Source organism: Orbicella faveolata, unplaced genomic scaffold (genome assembly GCF_042242905.1).
Source record: "Orbicella faveolata isolate gen_17 unplaced genomic scaffold, um_ofav_v1 contig_13, whole genome shotgun sequence".
In the NCBI taxonomy this organism is placed as follows: domain Eukaryota; kingdom Metazoa; phylum Cnidaria; class Anthozoa; order Scleractinia; family Merulinidae; genus Orbicella; species Orbicella faveolata.
This window is the reverse complement of record NW_028301540.1, coordinates 18,072,501-18,100,000: the sequence shown is the minus strand read 5'-3', so window position 1 is coordinate 18,100,000 and position 27,500 is coordinate 18,072,501. Positions and strand designations below refer to the sequence as shown.

General features: G+C 39.9%; 2 protein-coding genes across 2 annotated transcripts in view; both read left to right on the top strand.

Moving 5' to 3' along the window:
* Positions 1 to 19,176, top strand: part of LOC110058850 (ATP-dependent RNA helicase DHX8-like) — a 43,230-nt gene extending 24,054 nt beyond the window's left edge. Inside the window, exons 15-25 of the mRNA XM_020765513.2 lie at positions 266 to 363; positions 8,323 to 8,470; positions 9,252 to 9,439; positions 10,322 to 10,937; positions 11,100 to 11,257; positions 12,203 to 12,343; positions 14,486 to 14,698; positions 15,140 to 15,349; positions 15,564 to 15,760; positions 16,026 to 16,373; positions 18,004 to 19,176. Of these exons, the coding sequence (XP_020621172.2) occupies positions 266 to 363; positions 8,323 to 8,470; positions 9,252 to 9,439; positions 10,322 to 10,937; positions 11,100 to 11,257; positions 12,203 to 12,343; positions 14,486 to 14,698; positions 15,140 to 15,349; positions 15,564 to 15,760; positions 16,026 to 16,373; positions 18,004 to 18,055 (2,369 nt within the window). The 3' untranslated portion in view covers positions 18,056 to 19,176. The remainder of the gene's footprint in view (positions 1 to 265; positions 364 to 8,322; positions 8,471 to 9,251; positions 9,440 to 10,321; positions 10,938 to 11,099; positions 11,258 to 12,202; positions 12,344 to 14,485; positions 14,699 to 15,139; positions 15,350 to 15,563; positions 15,761 to 16,025; positions 16,374 to 18,003) is intronic.
* A 913-nt stretch (positions 19,177 to 20,089) lies between these two features.
* Positions 20,090 to 27,500, top strand: part of LOC110058849 (homeobox protein ceh-19-like) — an 8,444-nt gene continuing 1,033 nt past the window's right edge. The window contains exons 1-2 of the mRNA XM_020765512.2: positions 20,090 to 26,375; positions 27,415 to 27,500. The exon at positions 27,415 to 27,500 is cut by the window's right edge and continues 1,033 nt beyond it. Of these exons, the coding sequence (XP_020621171.1) occupies positions 26,036 to 26,375; positions 27,415 to 27,500 (426 nt within the window). The 5' untranslated portion in view covers positions 20,090 to 26,035. The remainder of the gene's footprint in view (positions 26,376 to 27,414) is intronic.

The window sequence follows — 27,500 nt, the reverse complement described above, 5'->3', positions numbered from 1 at the left end:
AGAGCTAAATATATCATGATGGCCAGGCGAACGAAAACTCTTGAATTGCATTATCCAATGATCCAGAAATTGGTCGTGTTCGTGGCGTGGCTATTGAGCACCGCATTTATCTCTTGTAGCATGGGAAAATCTTTCAACTCGAAGAAATATTCCTAACCCTTTCACAATATTTCACCGATGATTTTAAAGGCTTTAAGAGCTTGAAGTCTCTCAAATGAATGAATCCTATCTCTAATCGGGCTCACAACAAAATGATTTTTTGCAGATGAAGACATTGAGATTGAAATAGTTGACGAGGAGCCCGCTTTTCTGCGAGGACAAACTAAACTGAGTGTCTCCATGAGTCCTGTGAAAATAGTAAAGGTAGGACTAGTTACAATTGACCCTATAGCTGCCCCCGTTGTCAACTAATTTTTGAAGTTTAAAATTTTGTGGCAGGATTGTTTAGTTGTGTCTCAATGCTATTCTTGTTTTCATATCTGGTATTTTTGTATAAACTGACTAAACTGATTTTCATCTATTACCATACTTAATATATAGATTTAACCATGCCTAAAAGCGGAGCTCCTGGACCGGGTTGTTCAAAGCTAACCCAGGATAACCGCGATTTTGATTTGAGCTTTGTAACTTTTAGCCTGCGAACGCAGACGTATTTACGGTTGTCGCTTGTCTCCGCCGAAAATAACGTCTGCGAACCCGAGCCAGGAAACGATTTCTGTGACGTAATGACTTTTGATTCTCCTTGGCCAATCAGATTACATGATAAAATGAAACTCGAGTGCTCCTCGCAGCGAATACCTCGCGCAGTAGTTCTAAGGCTACTTGAGCTAGACTGTGATTGGCTTAAAATTCCTACGTCAGAGAAATCGTTTCCTGGCTCGGGTTCGCAGACGTTATTTTTCGGCGGAGACGAGCGACAGCCGGAAAGACGTCTGCGTTCGCGGGCTATGTAACTTTGCGTTGAGGTTTGTACAGGTCCGCAAATGATCCCAGGACCGCAAATGATCTAGGACCGCAAATGATCCCCAAATTGAACCGCAAATGATCCCGGACCGGAAATGATCCCCATATTGGACCGCAAATGATCCCGATCAAAAAATAAGGAATGGCATGGATTTATATCAGAAGACGGTGAGAACATGTACAAAAATTATGAACTAAAAAACATCTTTTATCATTTTACAAAAAAATATTCCACAGTTGCTGTGAGGTAGAGATCGTTTTCACTGTCACGCAATTAAAAAAAAAATAAATCGAAAGCCAACCAATAGAAAAAGCTAAGAAATTGTGATGTACGCTATAGAAGATAACTAAATAAGCCACTTCTGCAAGTTTTAGGCCTGTGCGTTTCCCCAAACTTCAGATATTCGTCGTAAATGTTTCCCACAAGGACAAATTACAAAATAAATTTGTTCACATTTCCAGTGCTACGCACTAGTTGTTTTACAGAGTGATGAAGCGTTGCAGAGGCTTGTGGATCTACTCAGGTGACAGTGTCTTCTGTAATAGTTGCTTCATGGTTAGATTTTAGTTTAAAACTTTAGACGAGTGGCGTTAATGGCTGATAAAATGTGATTTATCTATAACACCGAAATATCAATGTTTAACAAAGGAGGATATGTGGCGTATGTTGCACTGATCATAATTTTACTGAGAACTGTAAAGAAATGCAAGCCAAGTCGTAGTTTGATGATTGAGCGGTGATATTCATAACATCGTAGTTAGCAACAAAATTTAGTCGAAAGTATGAAAAAAAAGCAAGTTGTGAGCAATTATAATTGTGAGATGGCTTTAATAAAAACATCGGTATTCACGTACGTCAATTCCCTATCCACACCATCCCACTATCCATGCCATTCCTGATTTTTTTAGTTGGGATCATTTGCGGTCCCTATCGGGGATCATTTCCGGTCCGGGATCATTTGCGGTCCAATTTGCGGATCATTTGCGGTCCGGGATCATTTGCGGTCCTGGGATCATTTGCGGTCCTGGGATCATTTGCGGACCCGTACTAGTTTTCTTTTTGCCCCAGAGGTCTCCGCGTATGGGGACGAAAATTTCGCCGCAGCAGAAAAATCTCGATTTTTTAAGAACACGACTCGCAAAGGATAGCCCAAAAGTACGCAAAGGATTACCGAAAGTTCGTAGGGGGTCGAATAAACACACCGCGATCAAGTAAATTCTCTTCGAAATGGCGGAGATTCTAATATAGAACAAATTGAAAACGATGTCAAAGATCCTAAAGATGGATTTTGGGATAAAAACAACTCAGAAGGTATCGTAAGTAATTCTGAAGTACCGGTAAATCTCGATATTCGAGGCGAGTGTCGCTTCGTTCGTGTTCAAAAGTTTGTGACTAAATACTTCCGATCGCCAGTTCTACCTTTGGCATGTCGTTTATTCAGATCGCTCATTTGTGTTGAGTAATCTTACGTGGCTTAGAGCTCATGTCACGGCTGGTGACTTGGCAGGAATCCAAAGGTAAATGTAAATGTTTTGCAGCGTTTTCGTTGTGGACGAAGAACTTGTCTCTAATTTGCATTATAGATTAGAGGTGACAGTAACGCGATACTTCTGTTAATAACCTGAGTATCAGGCCTTTCTTAGCAAGAGGGTAGGGGAAGGGGGGAATTGCAGAGAAAGGCCTTTTCTTTGCAGGGTGCTTCCTCTTCCTACCCGTCTCAGAAAAAAATCGTGACACAAAGTTCCAGGTGATCTTCTCAACTGCTGTTCTGCTTTCGAGATACGTTTGCTCTTATAACAAGAAAAATGATTTGTTTCATCATCAAATTCAAACAGCAGAGTGGTTTGACATAATATTTTGTTTCCCTATAATTTTTTAACCATTTTTTCTTAAGTTCTACTGAGTGAAATTTTTGTAACAGAAATATTAGTTCCCATGAAGGAAACTTTTTTTTCAGAAAGTACTTTTTGTGATCTTTCAAACGAAAACTCACGGCTATCTGGAATGGAATGAGTTAAATCGCCCAATGGCGAAGAATGGCTTTTGTTTTAAGGACATATACTTACTTACTGGCATAAATTAATTTGTCACACTAGAGCTCCCATCTGGAATCTCTATGAACTCTAATTGGTTGCGGTTTATCCCTTACAAATGCTAATTTAACCGTAATTTCTTAACCCAGTGGGACTGAACTGTCCATCAACTGTACAAGCAGTCAACGGACAATAGAGTTCCGAGCGATCCCGAAAGATCCCGAAAGCTTTACTCGTTATGATCATATAATCATTTGGTTGTATCTCATTTGCGCCGGGCAGCCGCGCTAGATCTTGATTAAATGCCGGTAGTCTTTCCCCGAATCGGCTTTGTGGGCTTAAGAATTAATGTTATCAACGGTCTCAAAAAAATTGTAAGCCTTCTGTGGCCTGCAGGAACCAATCTTGTCCTCTTTCCAGACTTCAGTGACCAGAAGCGGCTAGTTTTACCTATTTTCGAATTTCTCACACAATTTCTGTCTTTGCTCATTTCTGTTTCATTCTGTCCCATCCAGAACCGATCAATCATTCGCGCGATACTCGCAAGACTTTAGCGCGCTCTCCCGCCACGTTTGGAAGTTGCCGAAAATCGTAATTACTTTATAATCACTCGCACATCAAACATGAATCACCATGTTAGCTTAAAGTATGTCATCAGTGACAGTTGTACTGAGGGAAAAAGGATCGCTCGTAGGTTTTGATCGAAGACTCGCAGCGCCTCGAGACATAAATCCTGCGCAAACACATATTCTCATTGTCAGTGTCTAGCATAAAAAGCCACTAGAAAAAGAAATGGAATTTATCTTTTGCCAGGTTAAAGAGATATAAAAGCGAACATTGCCGATCAAACTTCTAAGCTAAGGCCTATTCCAAACGTCGTGCTACTGCAGTGACGAAGTCAAATAGCATGACCAAAGAACGGCAGTGGTTTTAAACGTCGAATTTAATTCAGTCGCCGAAGTTTGCTTTGCCATTTTAGATGATAGAGAGCAAGGCAGCTGATGTAACAGGCTATGAATTCAGTTCGGCTCCGCAAGTTAAATCGCTCACAGACCTCCGAATATTATTTACGTAACAATTCCAAGATAGATAAAATGTTATGGAGCGTTTTCACTGTGACGCAATAAAAAAAATAGAAACTCGTTTGTTTGATTTGTGTTTAGAAATTTTACTGACAACCCGACTGGAAGAAATATTAGTTGGTAAATTTCGTTGAAGGCACTCTTCATAATCACGCATGCGCTGATCTTTCGGACTAACAGCAGTAACCACAATGATGGAAAACCATTAGCCGGTCTAAATAAATAGATTTTGCAACAGTCAACTTTTTCAAGATTGAGATCGGCCAGAGGCTTTCTATAAGGGTTCCAAGGTTTGCATCAAATTCGCGCAGCGTTAAGGTGGCTGAATACAGTTTTTGATACCTGTGTTTCATTCACCTTTTTCTCTAAAACTCTTGATCCCTCGGTCATCAAAAATGGCAGCAAGCTAGTTAACAACACAAACTTTGGTTTTTTGACGGTTAAGCTGACGTATGTGTCGTTGCCATGGCAACATGAATAAATATAAACAAGCCTTTAAAATCGCTTTTGTTTATTTGCAGAAAATCTAGTCATTAGATTTTGTTTATAATTTGCGTGCAACAAGCTTGTAACGATTCTCACAAGTTAACACCATTTTGCTAACAGAGAGATCTTTAATTATCCCTTGTTGAAGGTTCACTGGAATATCTAGAATTTCCTTTGTTAATAACTACTTAACAACCGAGAGTGAGGTCGTTACGGGAAAATCTCAAACTGAGGTCTTGCCGTATTGACCGAGCGATAGCGAGGTCAATACGGTAGGCCGAGGTTTGAGATTTTCGCGGAACGACCGAACGGTCGAGGTTATTAAGTTGTTTATTATATGGCTCATCAATAAAGAGAAAAATCATTCGAGCGGAAGTCGTAAATTTACATCCGGCGATGCGCGCGTTTACCGAGTCATTCATCGTCTCAAACCTAGGGCAAAACTACACAGTCAGTGAATTTCACCACTGTATTACGTATTCCGTTAAAAACACTCATTTCTTTACGGAAAAGTCACTGTCACAGCCTCAAAAACGTATTTTAGTATCGTGGTACCACAAGTATATGGGGAAGTTTTTCCGACTTTTGGGGCGAAACGTCAACGCATATAGAAAAGACAGCAAGTGCTTCAAAATTGTCCAAACCAACCGTCTTTTCGGTGAAAGAAAATACTAATGCTTCAGAATGCACTGCTCAAAACAAGCTTAACTCGATCTTCGCATTCGCTTTCGACAACATATCTTCGCCTTCTTCATTCTGGGATTTATGGATGAACATTTCAAGCCTTGTGAACGTCTGCAGTTATCAGAAACACTGCTACCGACAGAAACCGCCCGATTGTTTACATCTGATGATCCTGGAAGCTGATTTACACTTGCTTGTGTCAAAGCGAGGGAATCTATTTGACGAGAACTTTGACGGAGTTCAATACTTCGGTAATTGCTGTGACTAAGATGATAACTTATAAGTTTCTTTGTGGTGTTCTGCTCAGGATGCATGGCAGATCTGTCGATGGTGTTTTTTACTTAGCGATTTTAGCTTTACTTAAGACTAGGCAAACTTTGATTGTTTTTCACTAGTGCCCGCCAAGGTTACCGACTGGTAAGTCATCTATATAAATTTTATTAAAGAAATATGCCTAAACTTTTAGCTACTGATATTCTCGTACTGATTTTAATCGGCTTTCATCGCTTCAATGCGCTTGAATTTTCAGAACCGGGCTCTTCCTAATTTGCATAATCCGTAATCGGCCCGTGGGCATTACGGGAGAATAATGCCCTACAATTCAGTGACAATTAACCAATCAGAGCGCGCGTTATATCGGCCACAAGCCAAAGCCATATAATAAAGTTCAGTTATTTTCAATACTCCAGTTACTTATTTCCTAAAGTATTTTCGTGCCAAATTTCGTGAAATTCTAATGAGTGGTTCTCGAGAAATAGGCGTATTTCCGAGAGTGCAATTTTCATTCAATCGCAATTTTTTGACTTACTACGCAAGCGCTGCATTTAACTGGGTTCTTTCGGTAAGAAAGAAAAAGCTGACAATTTCTGGGTTCTTTGCATCGTTACCTTTTCTAACATATCTTTGTAATAAAAGACTAAAGCCATCAATACGCTGCGTTCAATTATAGAGAAAAATAACGCAGATAGTAAATAAAATGATCGCTCTATTGACGGCATGCTTGTTTTTAGCAATCCTTGTGCGTGCGCTGAATGACATCAGCAAAAGCGCGCGCGAAAACTGTGTTCGGCCACCTTAAATGGGTTTGGCGTCCCGGTGCAGGTCCTCCCATGCAACTGATCTCAGGGCATTCCGCTCTCAAGCTTTGCGAAATAGGTGAGTTGCGCCACCACGTAGGTAGGTGAGATGTAAGGAATGTTCCATTGCGGTTTTTTAGCATTTTATCCAAACAAGGGTTTTACAGTCAGTAGCCAAGGTGGTATTCTAAAAGAGGCCTGCGATAAGTAGATTTTAAATACTAGAATATGAAATAGTGGTCGGAAGTGATAAAAATTGCTATTTAGCATTCTGTTACTGTTGCTGTTCTTTTTGTTGTTTGTGTGTATATTTTTTTCGATAGCATTGATCCTAGCAGTGTGCAGGACACCTGTCATATACGAACTCAGTTAAATGACCTTGCTCTCCATGAGGTCTCGTAGCTCAGTGGATAGAGCGCCCGCCCGGTGTTCGGGAGGTCATGGGTTCGATTCCTGTCGGGGACTCAGAATTTTTCTTTGTCCCACGCTCGTGTCATGTTGATTAATTCACCTTCACAAAGCTTAATGTTGAACTTGTTGTGAACGATCATCTCCGCTTTCCACAGGCAACGAAAAAAAATCCGAAGAAGAAAATCTATGGTCAGTTGGCAATATTTTGCTTGCACTAATGATAACTGAGTTGCGTAAACTTTTGCTCTTTCGGAGGCTGCTGTTTTTTTCACTTTTTAATTAGTAAAACAAAACATCTTAATTCGTTAATCGACTTTTACAAATCACACTTGTTTCTTTTCCTTTGACTTACGCCACCTGCTTCGAACCCGACAAACAAAGAGACTAACTGTCGTGCACAGTGACCGTTTTTTCTCTTTTCTGATATTATCACAACGATAAAATAAGAATTTATGAAAGTCAAAGTTATTTACACATAGAAATATAATACAGCAATCACTCCTTCTCAACTTCTCTTCTTGTCCCGGCAGTTTATCTTTTGCTGGGTTAAAGTGATATAAAAGCGAACATTGCCGATCAAACTTATAAGCTAAGGCCTATTCCAAACGTCGTGCTACTGCAGTGACGAACTCAAATGAATTTGGCCCAGTAGTGGTATGACGAAAGAACGGCAGTGGTTTCAAACGTCGAATTTAATTCAGTCGCCAATTTTCTGTTCGACAAATGAGCAAATGTTTCATTCAAATCGGTGTTCAAAAGGTTAAATCCAACAACGATAAACGCGTTCACTGAAGCTCAAAAATTTATCAGTACTTCAAAAGGCTTTAGTAGTCGTCTCAAGAAATATTATCACTTATCTTGTTCTTTCCTCTGGGCAGAATTTGAAAGATTACTCAGAACACGGGCAAACTTAGTTACAACTTCAAATATCTATCCTCACAGTGTTAACACCGCACTCTGATTGCCAAATGTATTTCCTCACTCTGATGATACCTCACGCTGATGATAGCTTCCGACTTTGATGGTCGGCTGCAATCGTAAATGTTCGTCAGAGATCGCAGCAAAATCGGGCAGACTGAAAAGTACACTTTCAACCATTACTGAAAACCCAAGGGAACGGTGAAAGTGGTGCTTAAGCAAGATTCACGAACTCAAATTTCGCGCTTCATCGCGTCACTCTTATGCTAATGCATGCTTATGAGGTATGAATAATAATGATGTCCGGCCATTCTGCGCCATTGAGAAAGTGTTGGTTTAGTTTATTCAGTTGAATGTTTGGATAACAACCATGATAAGATGCTTAAGTTATAGGAACATTATGACTGATAAAGTTTACAAAAATAAGATATAGAAGTTTTACTTCATACAATAATGTTCAGTTGTTTTCAATCAGTAGAAATAAAAGAAAGCGGGGGCAGCTTTAGTGACAACTATTACTAGTTATATTGTTTGGCCTTCTGTTTTAAGTTTGAATAATCTCAAACTACACAAAACATAAGAATTTCCTCTCAAAATAGAGCACAGTTTGAAATTCTCCAATTCTTGATTTTGTATTAACCCCTGAACATGTTACACGTGTTACACAGAATCCTGATGGCTCCTTACAACGAGCCGCCATGACTCAAAGCGCGTTGGCCAAGGAAAGGAGAGAACTGAAACAAGCTCAGAGGGAAGCGCAGGCAGATAGCATACCCAAAGACCTTGGCAAGCTCTGGATTGACCCTGTTCCAGATGGTAAGTAATTGATGCATGTCTTTTGATTTGAAGCCTCATTTGTGGAAGCTGGAAGTTTCAAGAACGCTTATTGCATGGGTACTTGTAACATTCTTAACTGAAAAAGAACTTCTTTCCAAAGTGATACCACGAAATAATTAACCAGTCCTGTTTTTTTTCTGGGTTAGCTCAGTTAAAAACCCTCTGGGAGATGGGAGGTGGTTGCTTTATAAGGGTTGGTGTACTTTGAATACTTTTTAACCATCGAGTTAACTGCTTAGTGAACATGGAATCACGTCTAGAGTATCATGATTTAAAGGTGTGTTTGAATGTTTTTATCAGGCCTCCCTTTCTATTTCAGAGTCTTCTCTGTTATCGCCTTTTCCCAGAAAAGGGCAAACTACGTGTATTAAATTTTGGGCGGCCGTTCAATAGGGGTAAAGACATGAGCAAAGCTCGCATCGGGACGACCAAAGGGTGGCCGCGGCTGCTTAGTAGAGGTGGCCGGTTAACAGGGGTTTTATTTACAATATTTTACTGACAATTATTATTTCGAGACTTTGATAACTGGCAGCTTAATAAGGTTTGGCCGCTTTATAGAGGTTCTACTGTATATTAGTTGAAGGGACGAGTCTTTGCTTCATTCGTGGCCTGTGTTGTCAGTACTTTTCAAGCACCCTAGTCTGTCAAGGTAAATAAGTTTTCAAACAGACTAGGTTACTTCAAAACTTACACGCATCCCAATTTTGAGCGTGTGTTGTGTAGCCTGGGTAGTCATCATAATTTTGCCCTTCTTGTTTAGTGAACGGTGATAAGCCAATCTTCGCTCAGGATATGCGGGGAGTCGGACTGGCAAATGAAGACATGCCCGAGTGGAAACGAGCTACATTTGGTGGAAACAAAGCATCATATGGAAAGAAAACAAACTTGACTATACTTGAACAGAGGCAAGGATTACCCATATACAAACTACGACAAGAACTGCTCAAGGTTTGTTCCGTGTTGATTGCCATCTCTTTTGAGAGGTTGAATGATCAACGGTTCTTTAAGCCAACTCGTGATGTTTGATACAGACATGTTCATGTAATACATATGGCAAGGGTCAGGGTGATAAAAAGATTGCTTATTATTTGTTGTATACCAATTAGTCATTAATTTTGCAGCAGATGCCAAAGATCAATTTATCACTTTGCCAGCCATTTGTTCACAATGTTCTTCATAAATAATCCATCAGTTGCAAGTTGGCGAAGTGGTAAGATTTCAGATGCGATAATCTGAAGGTCGCGGGTTCGAATCTTGGCGTGGGAACTTTTTTTCTCTCGAGCTAGTAATGGATGGTTTGTGTTACCTGGGAATTAGAAAATAAACATTTTCAAGCCATAAAAGTAGTGGAAGAAAAACACTGTTCGAGCGTGAAACCCTCGTAGATGATTCAACGCTTCGATTAAAAGCTGTCGAAGCTATCGATGTATCGAATTACATACCCTCGTTTGTTGTATTTCAAATAACCGTTAACTTGGGAGTAGTTGTGCGACTCCAAACGTGAAAGATATCGCTTTCTTTAGCAGCCATTTTGAAAAGTTTACGGAAGATCGTTCGACCGACCGACTACTCATTTGCATAATCTGATCACTCCTATAACGTCCTCTAGCTTGACTTTAAATTGTGTATTAAAACGCGCTAACGACTTAACAACGATTTCAAATTGACTCGTTTTGCTGTCGACTTTCGTCAGAAATTTGAAGCCGTTCCCCATGAATACAAAATTTTTCAAGTCAGCTCAGTGTTTTGATGACGCTCAAAAAGGTAATCAGCTGAACTAGCCAACATCTCCGTATTCTTTGTATCAATACATTCCCTCTTTTTCAACAGGCTGTCCACGAAAATCAAGTTTTGATTGTCATTGGTGAAACAGGCAGCGGTAAAACAACACAGATTACACAGTACCTAGCTGAAGAAGGCCTTCTTTCGGTCGGAAAACTTGCTTGTACTCAGCCCCGACGAGTTGCCGCTATGTCAGTCGCCAAAAGAGTGTCTGAAGAGTATGGCTGTCGACTCGGACAAGAAGTGGGATACACGATTCGATTTGAAGACTGTACAAGCTCCGAAACTAAGATCAAATATATGACAGACGGTATGCTGCTGAGAGAGTGTCTACTTGACCCTGATTTAAATCAATACGCCATCGTTATTCTCGACGAGGCGCACGAGCGCGGCATTAATACCGACGTTCTCTTCGGACTGATGAAGAAAACTGTGAAAAAGCGTCCTGATTTGAAGTTGATTGTAACGTCAGCCACGCTGGACGCAGTGAAGTTCTCGACTTATTTCTTCGAGGCTCCCATATTTACAATCCCTGGACGAGCATTTCCTGTTGAGATTTTGTACACGAAAGAAGCAGAGACGGATTACCTTGACGCTTCTCTCATTACTGTCATGCAGATCCACTTGACGGAGCCGCCAGGGGATATTCTCGTGTTTTTAACAGGTTTATTTGTCATCTACTTCACATTTCTACTGTTTTTTTTTTGTTGTTGTTCCATTTTTCTCCTCTCGTTGGTCACTTGGTTTGGTTTTAAGTCTTTTCTCTTAGAATGTCACCGTGGTTAAATGTGATGAAATATTGATTTTTTTTTTTCATTGTTTTTAGGTCAAGAGGAAATTGACACGGCTTGCGAGATTTTATACGAGCGTATGAAGAGCCTGGGACCTGATGTACCTGAACTCATTATTTTGCCGGTGTACAGTGCCTTGCCATCAGAGATGCAAACCAGAATATTTGACCCTGCCCCTCCTGGAAGCAGAAAGGTAACTTTAGTCCAAAGTGCTATGTATAGTTGCTGTAGTTTAGTCTACCCAAAATCATCCAACCACCTCCATCTACTGTCCAGTTTGCTCAAATCTTGCGGTATCATGGAGAGTTTGGAAAAGTTTAAACACGGTTGCTGGATTTCCCTACAATACATTGCACCATTTAGAGCAAATATGAAAATGGAAAAATTTTAAGGAAAGATGTTTACGAAGAAAAATTGAAGGATACTATCGCGGCGATTTTGCTGCATTTACAACTACCGGTCAGTACCTACGAGCGAACAGAAAGTGCTTCTACAGCACCAAGACCAACATATTAACTGAATGGTTGTTATTAAGTGAATTCTAATTAGTTTTCGTAGTCTTTTGTGAGTTGACGCAACAAATCTGCTTATCTGTAACTCTTGATAACAACCCTTCCTATTCACGATACGTCACGTCTCGTGTTCGCGCTTGTCTTACCAAACAGGTTCACTTCGACCACGTTTTGCCAAATTAATCCCGCGGATAAAGGAGAGTGTACATGGTGAGACTCTCGACCCCAAGTTACTTCTTTTTTAAACCATAAACTATCAGAAATACAAATAGGAATGCACACAACGCCTGACTCTAATGAACAATTCAAAGTAAAACCTGACTGGAAGAACTCTTTTTCATTTTGTCTGGCAATGGACATACTTAACTCTAATACGAACCATGGTTCCACTTAACTCGTCTGATATGTCTGGCAAAATTGCCCGTATAGCTATATTAAATGCGTGTTGCTGAAAAAAATAAGTGTTAAACCCGCCAAGTTGCCCCTTCTTAATGTATTGCGGTTTTACGGAGAAAAGAGATGCTATCTTAAACTATTTGTTTCTAACTATACGCTTTCTTTTCTTTCAAGACCTTTCAATATCGGATCTCTGTTTGGAATTAATGGCGATTTGTTTTCCTTGACAGGTAGTAATTGCTACAAATATTGCAGAGACGTCCTTGACCATTGACGGTATTTACTATGTGGTTGATCCGGGATTTGTCAAACAAAAAGTCTACAACTCGAAGTCTGGAATTGACGCTTTGGTTGTCACGCCCATCTCTCAGGTTAACAACGTCTTTGTTGTTGTTGTCTCAATCAATCAATCAATCAATCAATCAATCAATCAATCAATCAATCAATCAATCAATCAGTCAGTCAGTCAGTCAGTCAGTCAATCAATCAATCAATCAGTCATTCAGTCAGTCAGTTAATCAGTCGGACAATCAATGACCTATTATTGCTGGAAATGGTCACAATACAAAAAGGAATTCTTCATTTAGGGATAGTATGACTATGTTGTCTGCCAACTTGATATTATCAACTGTTACTCAGCTGTATATTGTATTAGAAAACAGCCCTAAGAAAATACGCGCGCTGATTGGTTAAAATCGTGTTTCTATTAAACGATTAGATTATCAGCTCGAGATTTCTATCGCGTGAGCGCAGCCCGAGTCAACTATCACGCATAGAAATCGAGAGCTAATAATCTAATTGTTTTAGTATAAATAAACTAGTCGTTCAAAACTTTATCTAAATCCTCTTCACAGAAACTTCGAAAACGCAAAGAAGCGGCCGTCATTTTGTTAACAAGGGCACGAAGCTACGTTACTCACTATCTACAACAGAATAGATAGTGAGTAACGTAGCCAATCAGAGAACGGCATTCGTGATAGAACACCAGTAGATTTATACTAAAACTCGATAGAAGCACGGTAGATGTTTTCTATTTCTTAATCAGCATGTGCAGGAGACATAGACTACTTCCTGCATTGGAGTTTTGGTATTAACTCAGTAAAGTACATGTTATAATGCCTTTTTATAACATTACTGATGTCTTGGCCCACTCTCACGCCAATGTTAATTTCGAATTTGTCTGTGAAGAAATTCGAACAGCGAATGAGAAAAATCAGAGGATACAAAATCGGAGACAATTAACACAGACTAAAAACGTTTCTTGAATTGGGTTCGCTCAATCCCTGAAACAGACGTTGCAAATGAAATATACAGTTGAAAATATCCACTGGCAATCCCAACAACCAACTGACTGACTGTCTGACCAACTGACTGACTCACCAACCAACCAGCCAATCGACCCACTGACTGACAGACCAACCAACTGACCGACTGACCAGCTGACGGACCATCCGACTGACAGACAAACCGACTGACTGACTAAGTGACTGACTGACCAACCGACTGACTGACCACCCACTGACTGACTAAACAAACAGGGGTTGATTGACCAGCTGACCAACTGACCAACCGATTGAATAACTAAGTGACTGACAGGCTAACAGACTGACTGACTAAACAAACGGCTAACTGATTGGGCAGCTGACTGACTGACTGACTAACCAACCGACTGACTGACCAATGGACTGACTGACTGGCCCACCCACTGACTGACTGACTAAACAATTGACTGACTGACCAACCAACTGACTGACCTACTGACTGATCGATAGACCAACTGACTGACTGATTGACTGACTGACCGACTGACCGACCAACCAACCCACTGACTGACTGTCACACCAATCAACTAGCCCACTGACTGACCTACCAATCGACCAACTAAACAACAGGCTGATCACCTAACCAAATTACTGAGTGAAGAGATAACACGTTTTTGTTCCATGTTTTGAAAAATTACTACTGCAAAATTAATTCGTTTCTTCGTAGCAGTTCGTATTACGAAATTAGATTTCGCCTTTTCATAGTATAGTCCAGACGATGAATTTTGTTAATAAAGTGAAACTAGCAGTAAACTTTAAGGTGGGTGGCAGCAGTTTTCAGCACTTTCCAAGACTTAGATTTTGAGGGTCATTATAACCACTATTTATCAGTTGATGCTACCATCATGGTATCACAAAACTACCCAATCATTGGTGAACACGTTGTTATCGTTTTTGTGGCACAATAGGTTACCATAGCAACAGTAAGACCCGCTAAAATCATTCTTAGATTTGACTCAAGCTGCTAATAACTTTCATTAAGTAAAGTTCTTAGCGTAACCCCGCTTCTTATACTTCATTTCAAGAAAATAAGGAAAAATTATTCTCATATACATAATCAAATTCTCCCTACAATAACCTGTGAACTATATGGAGAGTTTAAATTAAAGGTTTTGTAGGTGATTAATCTAAATTAAAATGCCCAGTGACTGTTCACTTGTCTTACTGTTTCTAATGCAATTAATATTGCAGGCTCAAGCCAAGCAACGCTCAGGCCGAGCAGGGAGAACGGGTCCTGGAAAATGCTATCGACTGTACACAGAGCGTGCGTACAGGGATGAGATGCTCCCGACTGCTGTACCAGAGATCCAAAGAACGAACTTGGCCAGCACTATCCTGTCACTCAAAGCGATGGGAATCAATGATTTACTGTCTTTTGACTTCATGGATCCTCCGCCTATGGAGGTAGTGTTTTGTTCCTCATTACTGAATGGGCTTGTTCCCACAATTGGTTTCAGTTTCAATTCGTTCTTTGTCTTGTTTATAGCGTTTGAAAGAACTTTAAGTGTGTTGCAAAGTGTTTGCGTAATGTCGGTGTTCATTAGTTTTTGCTTCTGTGATTCCATGAACACAGTAAACGATACAAAAGAACTTGAATAAGAGAACAAGTCTGTGAAGACAAAGAATGGAATGTCGATTGTCTTAAGATAACCAAAAACGGCTTACAAAAACGAAATGGCTCTAACATTCCGAAAACATTTTCCGCCATGTCAATCGAACTCTGTGATATTATGGGTTTAATAGCTATCCCGTTAAAACCGAAAAGGTTATGACCCCAAAGTTTGTCATAGACGAGTGAGCCCTGGATAACAATGTAGATTCTTAAGTTGATGTTTTTGTTTTTAGACCATGATCTCTGCTATGGAGCAGTTACACTCCCTCAGCGCCTTGGACGATGAGGGCCTACTGACAAAACTTGGCAGAAGAATGGCGGAGTTTCCTTTAGAACCACAGTTGTCCAAGATGTTAATTCAGTCTGTTCATCTTGGCTGCAGTGACGAGGTCTTAACCATTGTTTCTATGTTGTCCGTACAAAACGTCTTCTACAGACCTAAGGTGAGGACCTCTACTGACAACTGAGCCACTAAGTTGTTGTCTATAGTTGTAAACTAGAGACGTCAAGTTATACTGTTACGCACATTGCCATGACAATGTCCTTGAAATTTGAATTTTTTTCATATTGTTTCTTAAATCATAGCTCCAAATAACTGAGATTAACATCAGAGGATTGTATTAGTAAGTCCCCTTCTGTTTTTTTCGACCTTTACAGGACAAACAAGCAATTGCAGACCAAAAGAAAGCTAAATTCCACCAGGCTGAAGGAGATCATCTCACTTTACTTGCTGTCTACAATTCTTGGAAAAATAACAAGTTCTCAAACCCATGGTGCTTCGAGAACTTTGTGCAGGCGAGGTCACTAAGACGGGCTCAAGACATCAGGAAACAAATGCTTGGGATTATGGACAGGTAAGAATTTGAACTGAACACTATATGCACCATGAGCGAAATCTACAGTTGTGTGTCGGCCAGGAAGTATTTCCGTTGCATTAAAATAAAAGGTTTTAATATGTTATAGTGAATGTTGATGTCCCCAAACATTTGACAAGAAACACTCCATAAAGTTAAATTGCTATACGCGGAGTTTGTTTGCACCTTTTGTACACTCATCGAGCCTGCCTAGAAAAAATTTACGACTTTCGAATACCTGTCAATTATATTATACTATCTACAGACACAAGCTTGACGTAGTGTCTTGTGGCAAGACAACATCTCGGGCGCAAAAAGCCATAACCAGCGGTTTCTTTCGCAACGCGGCAAGAAAGGACCCACAGGAAGGATACCGTACAGTCACAGATAACCAGGTGGTGTACATTCACCCCTCAAGTGCACTGTTTAACAGGCAGCCGGAATGGGTGGTGTACCATGAACTTGTTCTAACAACTAAAGAGTACATGAGGGAAGTCACTACTGTGGACCCTAAATGGCTAGTGGAGTTTGCACCTGCCTTCTTCAAGATGGGCAATCCCACCAAACTCAGCAAACGCAAGAGGCAGGAGAGATTGGAGCCGCTGTATAACAGGTGGGGACTGGTGCTAGTAAGCAGTGACTGGAATTGTAAATGTTCATAAGTCAATAGGCAAGGTAGCCTGCGAGCTGGCTCTTCTTCTTTCCCCTCAAAGAGCCTACTTGCAAGCCTAGGCAAGGCCTTTTAACGGGTGTATACTGTATGTCGTGCTTTTCTGCGTATGCGCGGTAATTTGATTTTTGACCAAACGGTACAATTTTCAAAGTTGGCTTTAGTGAGAAAAATCTTTTATTTTTTATGTTGTTTTGACTGAAAATTATAGTAATGACACTCAAGAAATTATTTGTCATTATTTCATACTTACTGAGATTTTCGTATAGAATCGATCGCATGAAAAACTCATACGGAAATTTCTTCATCCAATCACAATCGCGAAACGACTTTCTCACACGTGGGAAAAGCGTTTCATCCAATCAGAAATCAGCTGTCAAAATGAATCAGTCAGTTCGCAACGCGCTCACGTTGTTGTTGGCGCTTCCTCAATCTTCATTCACAGAAGTTTGTAGAGTTTCCACAAGTTTACTCCAGTTTTCTCGCAAATTAGCTATAAACCACAGACAGTGGCGGAAAGTTCGAACAGGCTTATCGCTTTAGATAAAGCCATTAAAAAGTACATCAAGGAACAGTAGAACAAAAGGACTTGCGCAAAAACCCGACGAGACGTTAAGGTTAGCTTGCTTAGCAAATTCCTCAAACAGAAGGAAGAGGCAAGAAAAGTTTTAAAGAAGGCAAATATGCCACAAGCATTATCGACGACACAGAGTTTTACCAAAGAAATGTCTGGAAGCTCGAAGCAAACGACTTAAAAAAAAAGCAAGGCAAGGGAAACAAATCAAACGCAGCTGAAGCGTTGACTGATGACCAGGTAAACATTGTGTACAAAAAATATTTACACTAGGTTTTTGAAGAAGCGACAAAGTGCTTGCACTCAATAAAAAAAGTAACTTGACATTTGTTCTGCCGAATGAAGGGCGAAAATCTGGTTGAGGGTGAAAATCTTAGTAAGTATAAAATAAACAAATTAAAGCATGGAAAGTGCTTTGTACGGTATTTACGCACTCGTTGTTTGTGTATCAGAAAACTCACTCGTCCGCTACGCTCACTCTTTCGTTTTCTAATACGTCAACAACTCGTGCGTAAATACCGTACGCGCGCACTTTCCATGAAGTAATCTATATGTTGTGGAGGGTTTTCACAGTATATTTTGTACCACTCTTGCCAAACGTTTCAAATGAAAATATATTTGATTTGCGTGAAAATGAAGGAGTAGTTGAAACACATTTTTTATATGGATGATTTCACATCAGACTCGTTTGGGCACAGGCCAAAGGCAGGCAAGAGTTTAGTGGAAGCTTGACTCGTTACTACAACGCCAATAATCTACGTTAAGGATACACAAGACCAATGTACTTTTTACGAACTTAACAGCGTTCTTAACAGCCAATAGCATTAGTGCAAAACGGACCAATCAGTAAAGGTCAGGCACTAATTTTGAGGCTACACTCTCTCGGACGATCACACTAGACGAACTAAAGTATGTAGAAAGTCTTTGAAGTAATGTCCCTATCAATTGTATGTCAACCGAATGGTACCTGACTCAACTCATTCAATGTTCTATTAACAGATACGAAGAACCAAACGCTTGGCGTATATCTCGGGCCTTCAGAAGAAGATGAAATACTGTTTATCGACTCACTTCTTTTATCGCCGAGACTGCTTGCTGGCTGTGGTTTCGACTGATGCAAAATGAGGAAAAGAACTGAAAAAAAACTGGTGGACTGGAAACTAAGTGCTGTCACATTTGATGGCTGACTGTATCGCATCTTATTTGGAGTGAAGCAGTAGTTTCTGGAGCCCTCCCGATATTTTGAACCCATTTGCGTTTCCCTCTGAGGTTAGAGGAATTGGGATTCCACTCTAAATATTTATATACATGTATGTACAAGACGAGCACATGATCGCACTACTGGGTAATCTAAGGTTATTTACAGCCTAAAGCCAAGTCAAACATGAACAGTCTTACAAAATGAGCGCACAATACTCCGCTTTTGATCTCACTTGCCTGCGTTACAGAAGCTAATAATAACCTGTGAAGCTACCTGACAAACGCTAATGATGATCTTGATCGCACTAACCTGTGTCGTTGTTACTGACTTTTGTTGATCGCACTAGCCGGTGTTGCCAGCGCCACTAATTGGCTTTCGTTACAAGCCGAGTTAATACGCAGCTCTTGGTCGCACTGACCAGCTGTGTGATTTGGCAAGTTTTGTTTCTTACTGCAATAAAATATTCCTGCTCCCGAAGCGCAACTCAGTATTAGACAAGAATGCGCTGTCCTCCTCCTTATCATACAAGGCTGCATGACTAGCGCATATAATACCTTGTTCGTTGTCCCACCTGCCTGTGCTACAAGCGTTGATAACGTCGTGCTCTTGATTGTACGCTCTTACAAACCTGCTTCTGATTGCACCAGCCGAGATGCAAGCGCATATAACTCGCTCTTCAACCACAGAATGTTGCGTGACAGGAACATATGTACACTGTTTTGGATCCCACTCGCATGTGTGACGCGCTTTTGATTCCATGAGCCATGATGTAAAGCCCATAGAATACCCTGCTCTTGATCGCATTGGCGTGCAAAGGAGGTTATATGTCACGTCATGAATCAAACGCGCGTTATTGCTACAACTGCGTGAATTTGGCGATCTTGGACGTTCTGTGATCCCTATTTTTCTTTCAATAGACCACTTTCTCTATCGTTTCCCTACGTTTGGCAAAAAAAAAAAAAGAAAGAAAATCCCCCCAAAAAACAAACATGGCGTCGATACAGTGATCATTATATTTGCTCAATGCCCGCGCCATCTGTGCTATTTTTCCTCAAAAATAAAAAAGTGCATTAATATTTTATTTTTTATAAGAAGAGTATGTCGAAAAAGTAACAATGTCAAGAACCCAGAATGTCTCGGGTGTTTCTTTGTGAGCGAAAGAACTCGGTTAAATGCAGCATAGTGAGACTGCGTGCTGTGAATAGCTTTCTCGGAAACACTCCCATTTCTCGAGAACTATTTTTTAGAATTTCACGAAATTTGGCAAGGAAATAGTTTAGAAAATAAGTTAATGAAGTATTGAAAACAAAATGAAATTTAACAGCGGAAATTCTAGATATTGCAGTTATCCTTCAACAAAGGATAATTGAAAATCTGTTAAACCATCATTAAAATAGTGTGAACACTGTTTCAAGCTTGCTGCATGCAAACGATGAAAAAGATCTGAAGACTAGATGTTCTACAAATAAGTAAAACCGCTTTCTATTTATGTTGCCATGGTAATAGCTCGTAAGTCAGCTAAACTATCAAAAAACCGAAGTCTGTGTTAACTTAAATCTTGCCATTTTTGGCGACCAAATGGAGTCGGTTTTAGAAAAATACTGAATGAATAGGTATCAAAAACTGTGTATAAGTATTTAGTTTTATGGAAAGTATCGCAACATTTGAAATTATTAATTCAACAGACTTATAAGATGGGTTGCCTCTGTTGACTCATTTGCAATATTTTGAATTAAAAAGCCTGGAGAGTTTGTTGGTTTCCCTTTGTGTCGCAAATACAGACGTTGGTGGCGCTTGGAGTGGTTTTGTGCCTTGTCAAAGGGTTTCCATTAGGGACGGGTGGCAATAGCAGCGTCATGTGTCTTGAAAACGAGGCTACTATATTGCCTTAACTTGTCAAATACACACCAAAGGAATTTCAATCTCCGCTTTAACATGTACAAAGCATTTAAATGAAAGAAAACTTCTCAACAAATTTTCGGTTGAGAAGTTTAAGAGGAAACCCACTGCCAACCAATATTTGAACCATGGGTGAGATTTTCCAACCCAACGACGGTCTCGAAAAAGTTTAGAGAAACGTCGCAGAAAGACGTCGTTTCATGGTATAGACTCAAAATATTCTGCAAGACTGGAAGAATCTCTTGTTGGGAAGTGTAGATAATGCTTGAGCTAAACTAGCCTGCAGAGCAGGCGATTTAGCACTCAGTGCTTTGCACTCCGGCTGTCCCGCTAAACCGTCTGTTTTACAGGCGAGGCTAAACTACATCAATCGTACGGGACAATGGTACGGAAATGAAGACAAGATGGATCATCGCAGTTATATACACAACTTAAGAAGTTGTGAAATTTAAGGATCAAGAAAAAGCTCGTTAAAAAATTCCTAGATCTTCAGTAGATCTATGCCACAGCCATCTCGAAATCAGACGGTCTTTCGAATGACTGGGGGAAGGAGAAAACATTTGTAATCATTTGTTATTCGTTATCACTAATCTTAAGCCGTTAAGATTTTGTACAACTACACAGGCAAACTACACACTGCTTACTCGAATGGCAATTTCAGGACATTCAATAAATGTTGACGTTTTTGTGGGTTTCTTCCTATGTTTTCCTCTTTCAACCTAACCATTTCCGAGTAATTACGTCAAGGAAGTATTTATAAGTCAATACGGAAGCACGCAACTGGTTTAGGTCAATATTCCAATACAGTTAATATCACGCTACCATTCAAACATGTTCTCATTGATTAGACAACTACTTTAAATCTGTCCTTGTTTCTGGGACATTGGACCGTAAGTGTGTGCCTGATCAGCCGCATCACATACGAGTTCTATTCAATGGTATGCCCGCGTTGCTCCGTAAGATAAAACAACCTGAAAGTTAATTTTGGTTCTGAATTTAACTGTTATCCTTTTTAAGTTTCTCCCGATAATCCTTTCGGATCCGACTCACGGCTAATTGACCTAATTGCTTGTTAGTAAAAGCTGCTATCATGTCTGGTGGTCGAGAGTTTATTTTTCACTGGAGAACGACGTTTTGTGTTATAATCAATGTGGTGTTGGCTTGTTGTAGTGCTTTTGCAAGTCAGATACCATAATGAGTCAATTCTAAAATGTAACATGTGAGTATTGGGATAAGGTCTCGTACAGATCGATTTCTTCCTTAGAATTTGTCCAGCTCCTCGATCACCGCTGCCGGAATGATTGCACAATATTAACGACAATCACAAAATCGCTGGGCACTGAGTACTGAGGATAGAAAAAAGGATAATGAGAAGTTTTAAAGATGTTAGAGAATGACCATATCCCCAAATTAAAAAATGAACGCCGTGGGGAAACTTTCAGAATGTAGCGTGTGTTTAATAGTGCATTCTTTCATCAGTAGTGCATAGTTCCCTTCCTGACCTTTAAACAGGGCCTCTCGAAAAATATTTTAAATGTTTTACTGTCTGCTGTAAAATAAGTAGGATTGTGAAATATGTCTTAAGAGTGGTAAAAAAGTTTATTGAATTAGTGTCATCAAAATTTTTTCCACGAGAAATGAATACCACATTTTCGCTATTGTCATCAGGGCAGAAGACATTTTTTTAGCCCGACCCCTAAAAAACGATATTTGAATTCAAATCAAAGCGACAGAAACATGCTGCACGCGCCGCACCACTGGATTGGAGATGAAGGCTTAACGTAGCTTTTGCATGTAAGCAGGGCTCGCAAGCTTGTTGTCTCTGATACCTGGCGAACTTTGATAGCCGTCGACAACGGTACGAGGCGTGTAAATGGAGGCTGTGAAAATTTAGCTTTGTCCCACATAGTTCTCCGTTACAAAACGCTTCCTACACTTAACATGACTTGAGATAAGAACGTTGAGTTCCCTAGGCTGGGATCAATGCCTCCTTCATAACTTGATAGAAAGACCATGAAGCGGTCAAACCGCCTTGTCATAATAATTAAAGTGAAGACATACTTTACGGTTAACGCCTTAAAAGTATATCAGTGTTAACAAATGCTTAAATAACTCCATATGAGAGTTTAACGACGTCTAATGAAGTTTTCACAGTGGCTCTTTATCATGAAGCCTACACCATTATTGAGTTCCTCTGTCCCACATGTCGGCCTAAACATGGCATAACTGATACATGTGTGTGGTGTAACATCGTAAATCTCTGGCTTGTGACACAAACCGGTAGGTGGAAAAGCAAGTGATTACTCAGTTATTTGTAAGCTAGTCAGATGACAGCACTGATCAGTAGCGTCCGTATTTACAATACGTTGTGAAAATGTTTGTCCAGTTTACTAACTGCTCCGTTACAGCCCCAAGAAACAACTTTCCTCATAGAATTGTATTTGGGATCCTCCTCAAAAAAAGTCAAGCGAGGCTCCTTTTTACAGAGAATATTAGTTCATTAAAATACATGAATGCAATTCGTTTGTCTGCGACTTTTTCATCTCCAATTTATTTTATCACAAGCTGAGCCGGTAACATACTTTTCCTCAATGATAGAAAAATAACAGATTTTGTGTAATAAAAGGCATTCTATTTTTAATATTGTCGGCATATTATTGACACCGTTGTTGAGTTAAATTTCCAGACATCCCAGACTACTTTCCGTCAAGGTGTGATGAACAAACACTGACCTCGGTTCACCGTACAGATGTATGCCTTTTTGGACTTCCAACATCCTCTTACAATCCAAATTGATATATGAAGGATACCTCAATGTCAGGGTGTTGTTCTGTTTTTTAGCATTCTTCATTGCTTTTGTAACCAGCGACCAGGCGTAAGGACCCCTGGGAACTGATGGTGGCACATCGGCTTATTGTCTCCCTTCCCCGAAAGATTGTTAAAGGAGCAGTCGGAATGCATCCAGGTTACGTCCTGTAAATTTAATTCCTTTTTGATATTGAAGTAAAATCTCAGGAATGAAATAATAAAAGGCAGAACGTGAGTTAGTGGTCAACATTGAATATAGACGAGTTGACTTGGGGGTTAGAAAATACTGTTTCGCAGTGAAATATTTGAGAAAATAGATTTATGCCTCAATCTGGACAGTTGCCGTCGCAGTTGTAGTGCTAATATATACTGCCTTGGATCTCTAATGGCTTCATGGAGCTCCGGGCTTACACGAGAAGTGCACAGCGCTTTGTATAGATCATTTTATAGGGAATATTTTGAAAAAAGCCAAACCATAGTTTGGAAGATTGACTATGGAGCCCTCCCCCACTCCCCCCCCCCCCAAAAAAAAAACAAAACAAAACAAAACAACAACAAAAAAACAACAACAACAAAAAACAAACTGAGAAACACAAATTGACATGCAGGCTTAATTTAATTTATGAACCACAGCGGAGACTGTGAGGCGAAATGCGCATATATTCGTTTGATTGATTACAACAACCTGAAAATTGCGGAAGGGTCCTGCAGGTTCAGTGTTTTCATGTTAACCCTTTAGAAACATGTAGCTAATGTTCTTCGTTTAATAACATTGTCCGAAATGGTTTATGGTTACCGTGCTTGCAAATTCTTGATACAAAGAAATGTATGATCGGAACTCAATAATGCGCTATACCACATTATGTAGGTGTAAATCATGAGATATTTGGATCATGTCAGCCGCTAAAAATCAGCGGTTCACCTTGATATGATTAGTACTTCTGTTCATGTGTTGCTTGTCTGGTACTGAGCAGTTCTACAAAGTCAGCAACACTGTATGCGAAGATCAAATACGACCAAATACACATAGCAAAATGTCTCGCCTGCAAAACCTCTATCAAAACGGAAAACAGCCAAATGGGGAGAACTTTGCAAAAAAGGATAACCAGAAAAATAATCACTTTCCGTGTTGCTTTCCGTAACTAAGCCAGCCAGACAGACGGAAAAACACGGACACTTCGCCTGTTGCCATTGCTACTTCTAACGATAATAATAGATTGGAAACTAAGGGGGATAATTTGCACCAATGTGATCATCATTTAAATCATGGCCTCGAGGTTTATTGCATGTCCATGGAGGTAGAACACATCAGAGTGTACTGACTTTCATTACAAAACCCTCAATTTTACTAATGGCATTCAAAAGATTAAAAATACTGTGACAAATTGTAGTTCACTCCCTAGCAAGGAAGGGAAGCTTGTATAAGGCAAATGCACCTCCCTAAATATTATAAAAACTATCAGTTGCAAAACTTCAATCAAGAGATGTCAGAGATTGTAACAAGCAATACCTTGATACTTTCAAGCTTGGTAATTCCAACGTACTTGTAACGTTCGCACATTGTACTAAAAATTATCGAAATAACAATTTATTTCAGTGCAAAAATATTTGCGTGTTTCTAGACAGGAATTTTGTGATAAGGTTTCTATACTAAGCTATCTATTGTCCGTGATGGGTGAAACCCTATCGTTGTCTACAAACTTCACTCACTTCATAGCGATCTCCACCCTTTTTTCGCAGTATGTGGCTTCCAAACAACGTCAGCAGTTCCAAAAATAAGATCTAAATCCCCATTTACCAAGCCGCTGCGGGCGTGACGGCGTGAATGATGTAAATCTTGAAACCAAACGTTAAGTATGTGAAAACTCCTGCGGTAATGCGTGAAAAGGAAATGTCCAGGTGTTTATTACGATCCAATGGCTAATTATGGAGTTAGTATTTTGTGTAGTTCACAGCTGATTCGATTATCCATCACGGAAGGCAGTATATAGGCAGTCAAACAAAATGATCTTTTCCTAAGGGTAAACAAACTGACAAGAGTAAAGCAAAGGATTTACCCAGTAATGCATCGCAAAATTCTGCTTATTTTACGACTTTATTTTATTTTTGGTTTAAAATTCCTCAAAATGTTACATTGTTGGCGTGAAACTGGATTTGTTCATACGCGAAACTTTCCTTCCTCTTGTAGTATCCGTATCGGTCGATCCAGATTTGCAGTGTCCGTCGCGACTAACAGCTAGTCAAATGATCAGAATGGATTTTGTTTAACCGTTAGTTAGAAAGATTTCCAACAGTTGGATTTGAGAATGTATTGATCAAGAAATTGACAAATAAATTTGAGAGCTTTGACTGAAGTCACTAGTTTTAAGCTGTATATTTTTCGTGCACAGTTATTCTAAGAGACCATTCAGATCGGACGCATTTGTATTGTATTCCTTGTTAGGTTGACGACAGGATGACGAATAAAAGGAAACCAGGTTTGTGGAAATCCCGTCGTAATAAAATATGGCCAATTAAGGTCGAATGACTGCGAACACACCCTAATAAAAAATGCTTTCTTTTCATTTTTATACTTTTTAAGATGCAATAAGTAATAAGAATAACAACATTTAGTTTAGTTGATTAATAAATTAATGGCTGAAAAGGAGAAACTTGCTCGGATCATCTCCTGTTTTCTGCGTGGATTTGCTTTTCTCGCCGCAATTTCCGGTCAAAATATTAGGGACTCGGTTCTACTCGTCTTGCCTCTTCCTGTCGGAAATTACGATAACCGGAAGTAAACAACGACAGACACTTCCAGCTGAAATTAATTCTGACTACTCAACAGGCTCTGGAAAGGATACAAATACCAAATTACTGACTTCAGAACTAGTCGGTTAAGTTTTCCGCGAGGGTATCGGTGACTCTACTCAAAGGAGTCAGAACAGTATTTTGGTTTTTGTTTAGCAGCAATACTTCTCAGAACGGCTGATCTCACGTGTCCTGCATTGATTGATAGGATTAATTAGTCTTTAGTACGCAGGCGTCAATACTTAGAGTGGAGACCTTTTGACGGGGTGCAGTGTCTGGATCGACCGCCCAAGCACTTGTCTTCTTAAAACCAAACCAGTGAATCGTTCCGACATGGACTTCATAAAGAGTTCTCAGTCTCTCTTCTGCACTCGGTCTTCCAGCAGGGATTCGTTTTCCATCAAGAATATTTTGAACCTTCGAGATGAAAGAGACATGGTAGAGTTTCCTCGATTTTCAAGTGAAGGTCTAGAAAATGGAAAATGTTCGATGACGAAACCCATTGTGGCTCCAACGCCTTATGCTGTGAGCTCGCCGCCATTGCTGTACCCTTGTGCTTGCTTAGGCCTACCACTGTATGGCCCTTTAAACTGGCCAACGATTGCTACAGGGCAGGACATTCCCTCCTGGGTCTCCAACTCGCGCTTTACACCGGGGCATGAATTCTTCGCTAGTAAGTACATTTCTTATTACGGACTTGCATCATTTGTAATAAAAGCGTTTTTGAACAGAAAGTGTTAACATTTTTCCCTTTTCAATGGTGCTGAAAATTCTAAAATAGACGCGTAGCACACATCGACTAGAGCGTGCCATCGAGCAAGCCTTGTTGAGGTTCTTTGGTTTCCGCTCTTCAGAAACAAACATTTGATGCACTGGGATTTAGGTTTGGTAACTGTTGATCTAAGGGACTTGGGACTTGAACTCCAGCAAAATTTTAGTGTTGACAAATCCCAGTCGCCATTTTCGTTACCGTGTTTGAGCCAAACTGCCTTGTGCTAGGCTGTTTTACCATCTTCTCGTCTTAAATGGGTCAGAACCATAAACATTTCGAGTTTCTTGCTTACAGTCTTGGAAGCTTTCATGTTTGAAAATTGCTGTTGAAGGCGATGAAACCTTTCAATATTGGAACAAATTGGGTTTTGTTCACTTTGGTGAATTCTAGACACAAGGCAAGACTGTTGCAGCTTTAAACTGAAGCAAAGTTAGTACATTAATCTAAATAACAAGTATTTGGAAATGTGCATTTAATTTGTTGTTTTACACACACAAACATGCTGCATTCATTGTGCACGCGTCATAACTGACTCACGGAAGTACATTTGGCCTTTCGTCCTGAACTTTGCTACGGAAGAGCGCTGAATAGTCACACAAGACATAATTTTCCCTTCATTCCTTGACCTCAACCGCCAGTGACGAAGAATAAGTTTAATCAAAAAGGCAAAATTATGGTTGCATCTTGGGTGAAAGAGTCAAGAGCAAAAGCGTATACTCGAAATTCCAAGATGATTGTGGTTCTAGAAATTGCAAATGCACAAGTTGCCTCGTTCGTCATGTTAAAAGACAATACTAGTTGTTTTGAAATAGAAGAAGAAATAAACGTAGTTTTTTCCGCTTTTGCTTAAACCCTACCAGACCTTTACGCTAGAATTTGCTGAATTTTCTTTTGTCGCCGTAATAATCACAGTGGAGTAACCCTCTTAACACTTTTCAAGGTTTTGCGCCATACAACGTGAATCTCCGAAGACGAAGACGACTTCCAAGAAAGAAGAAGCAACGGCCATTGTTTTCACAACAACAA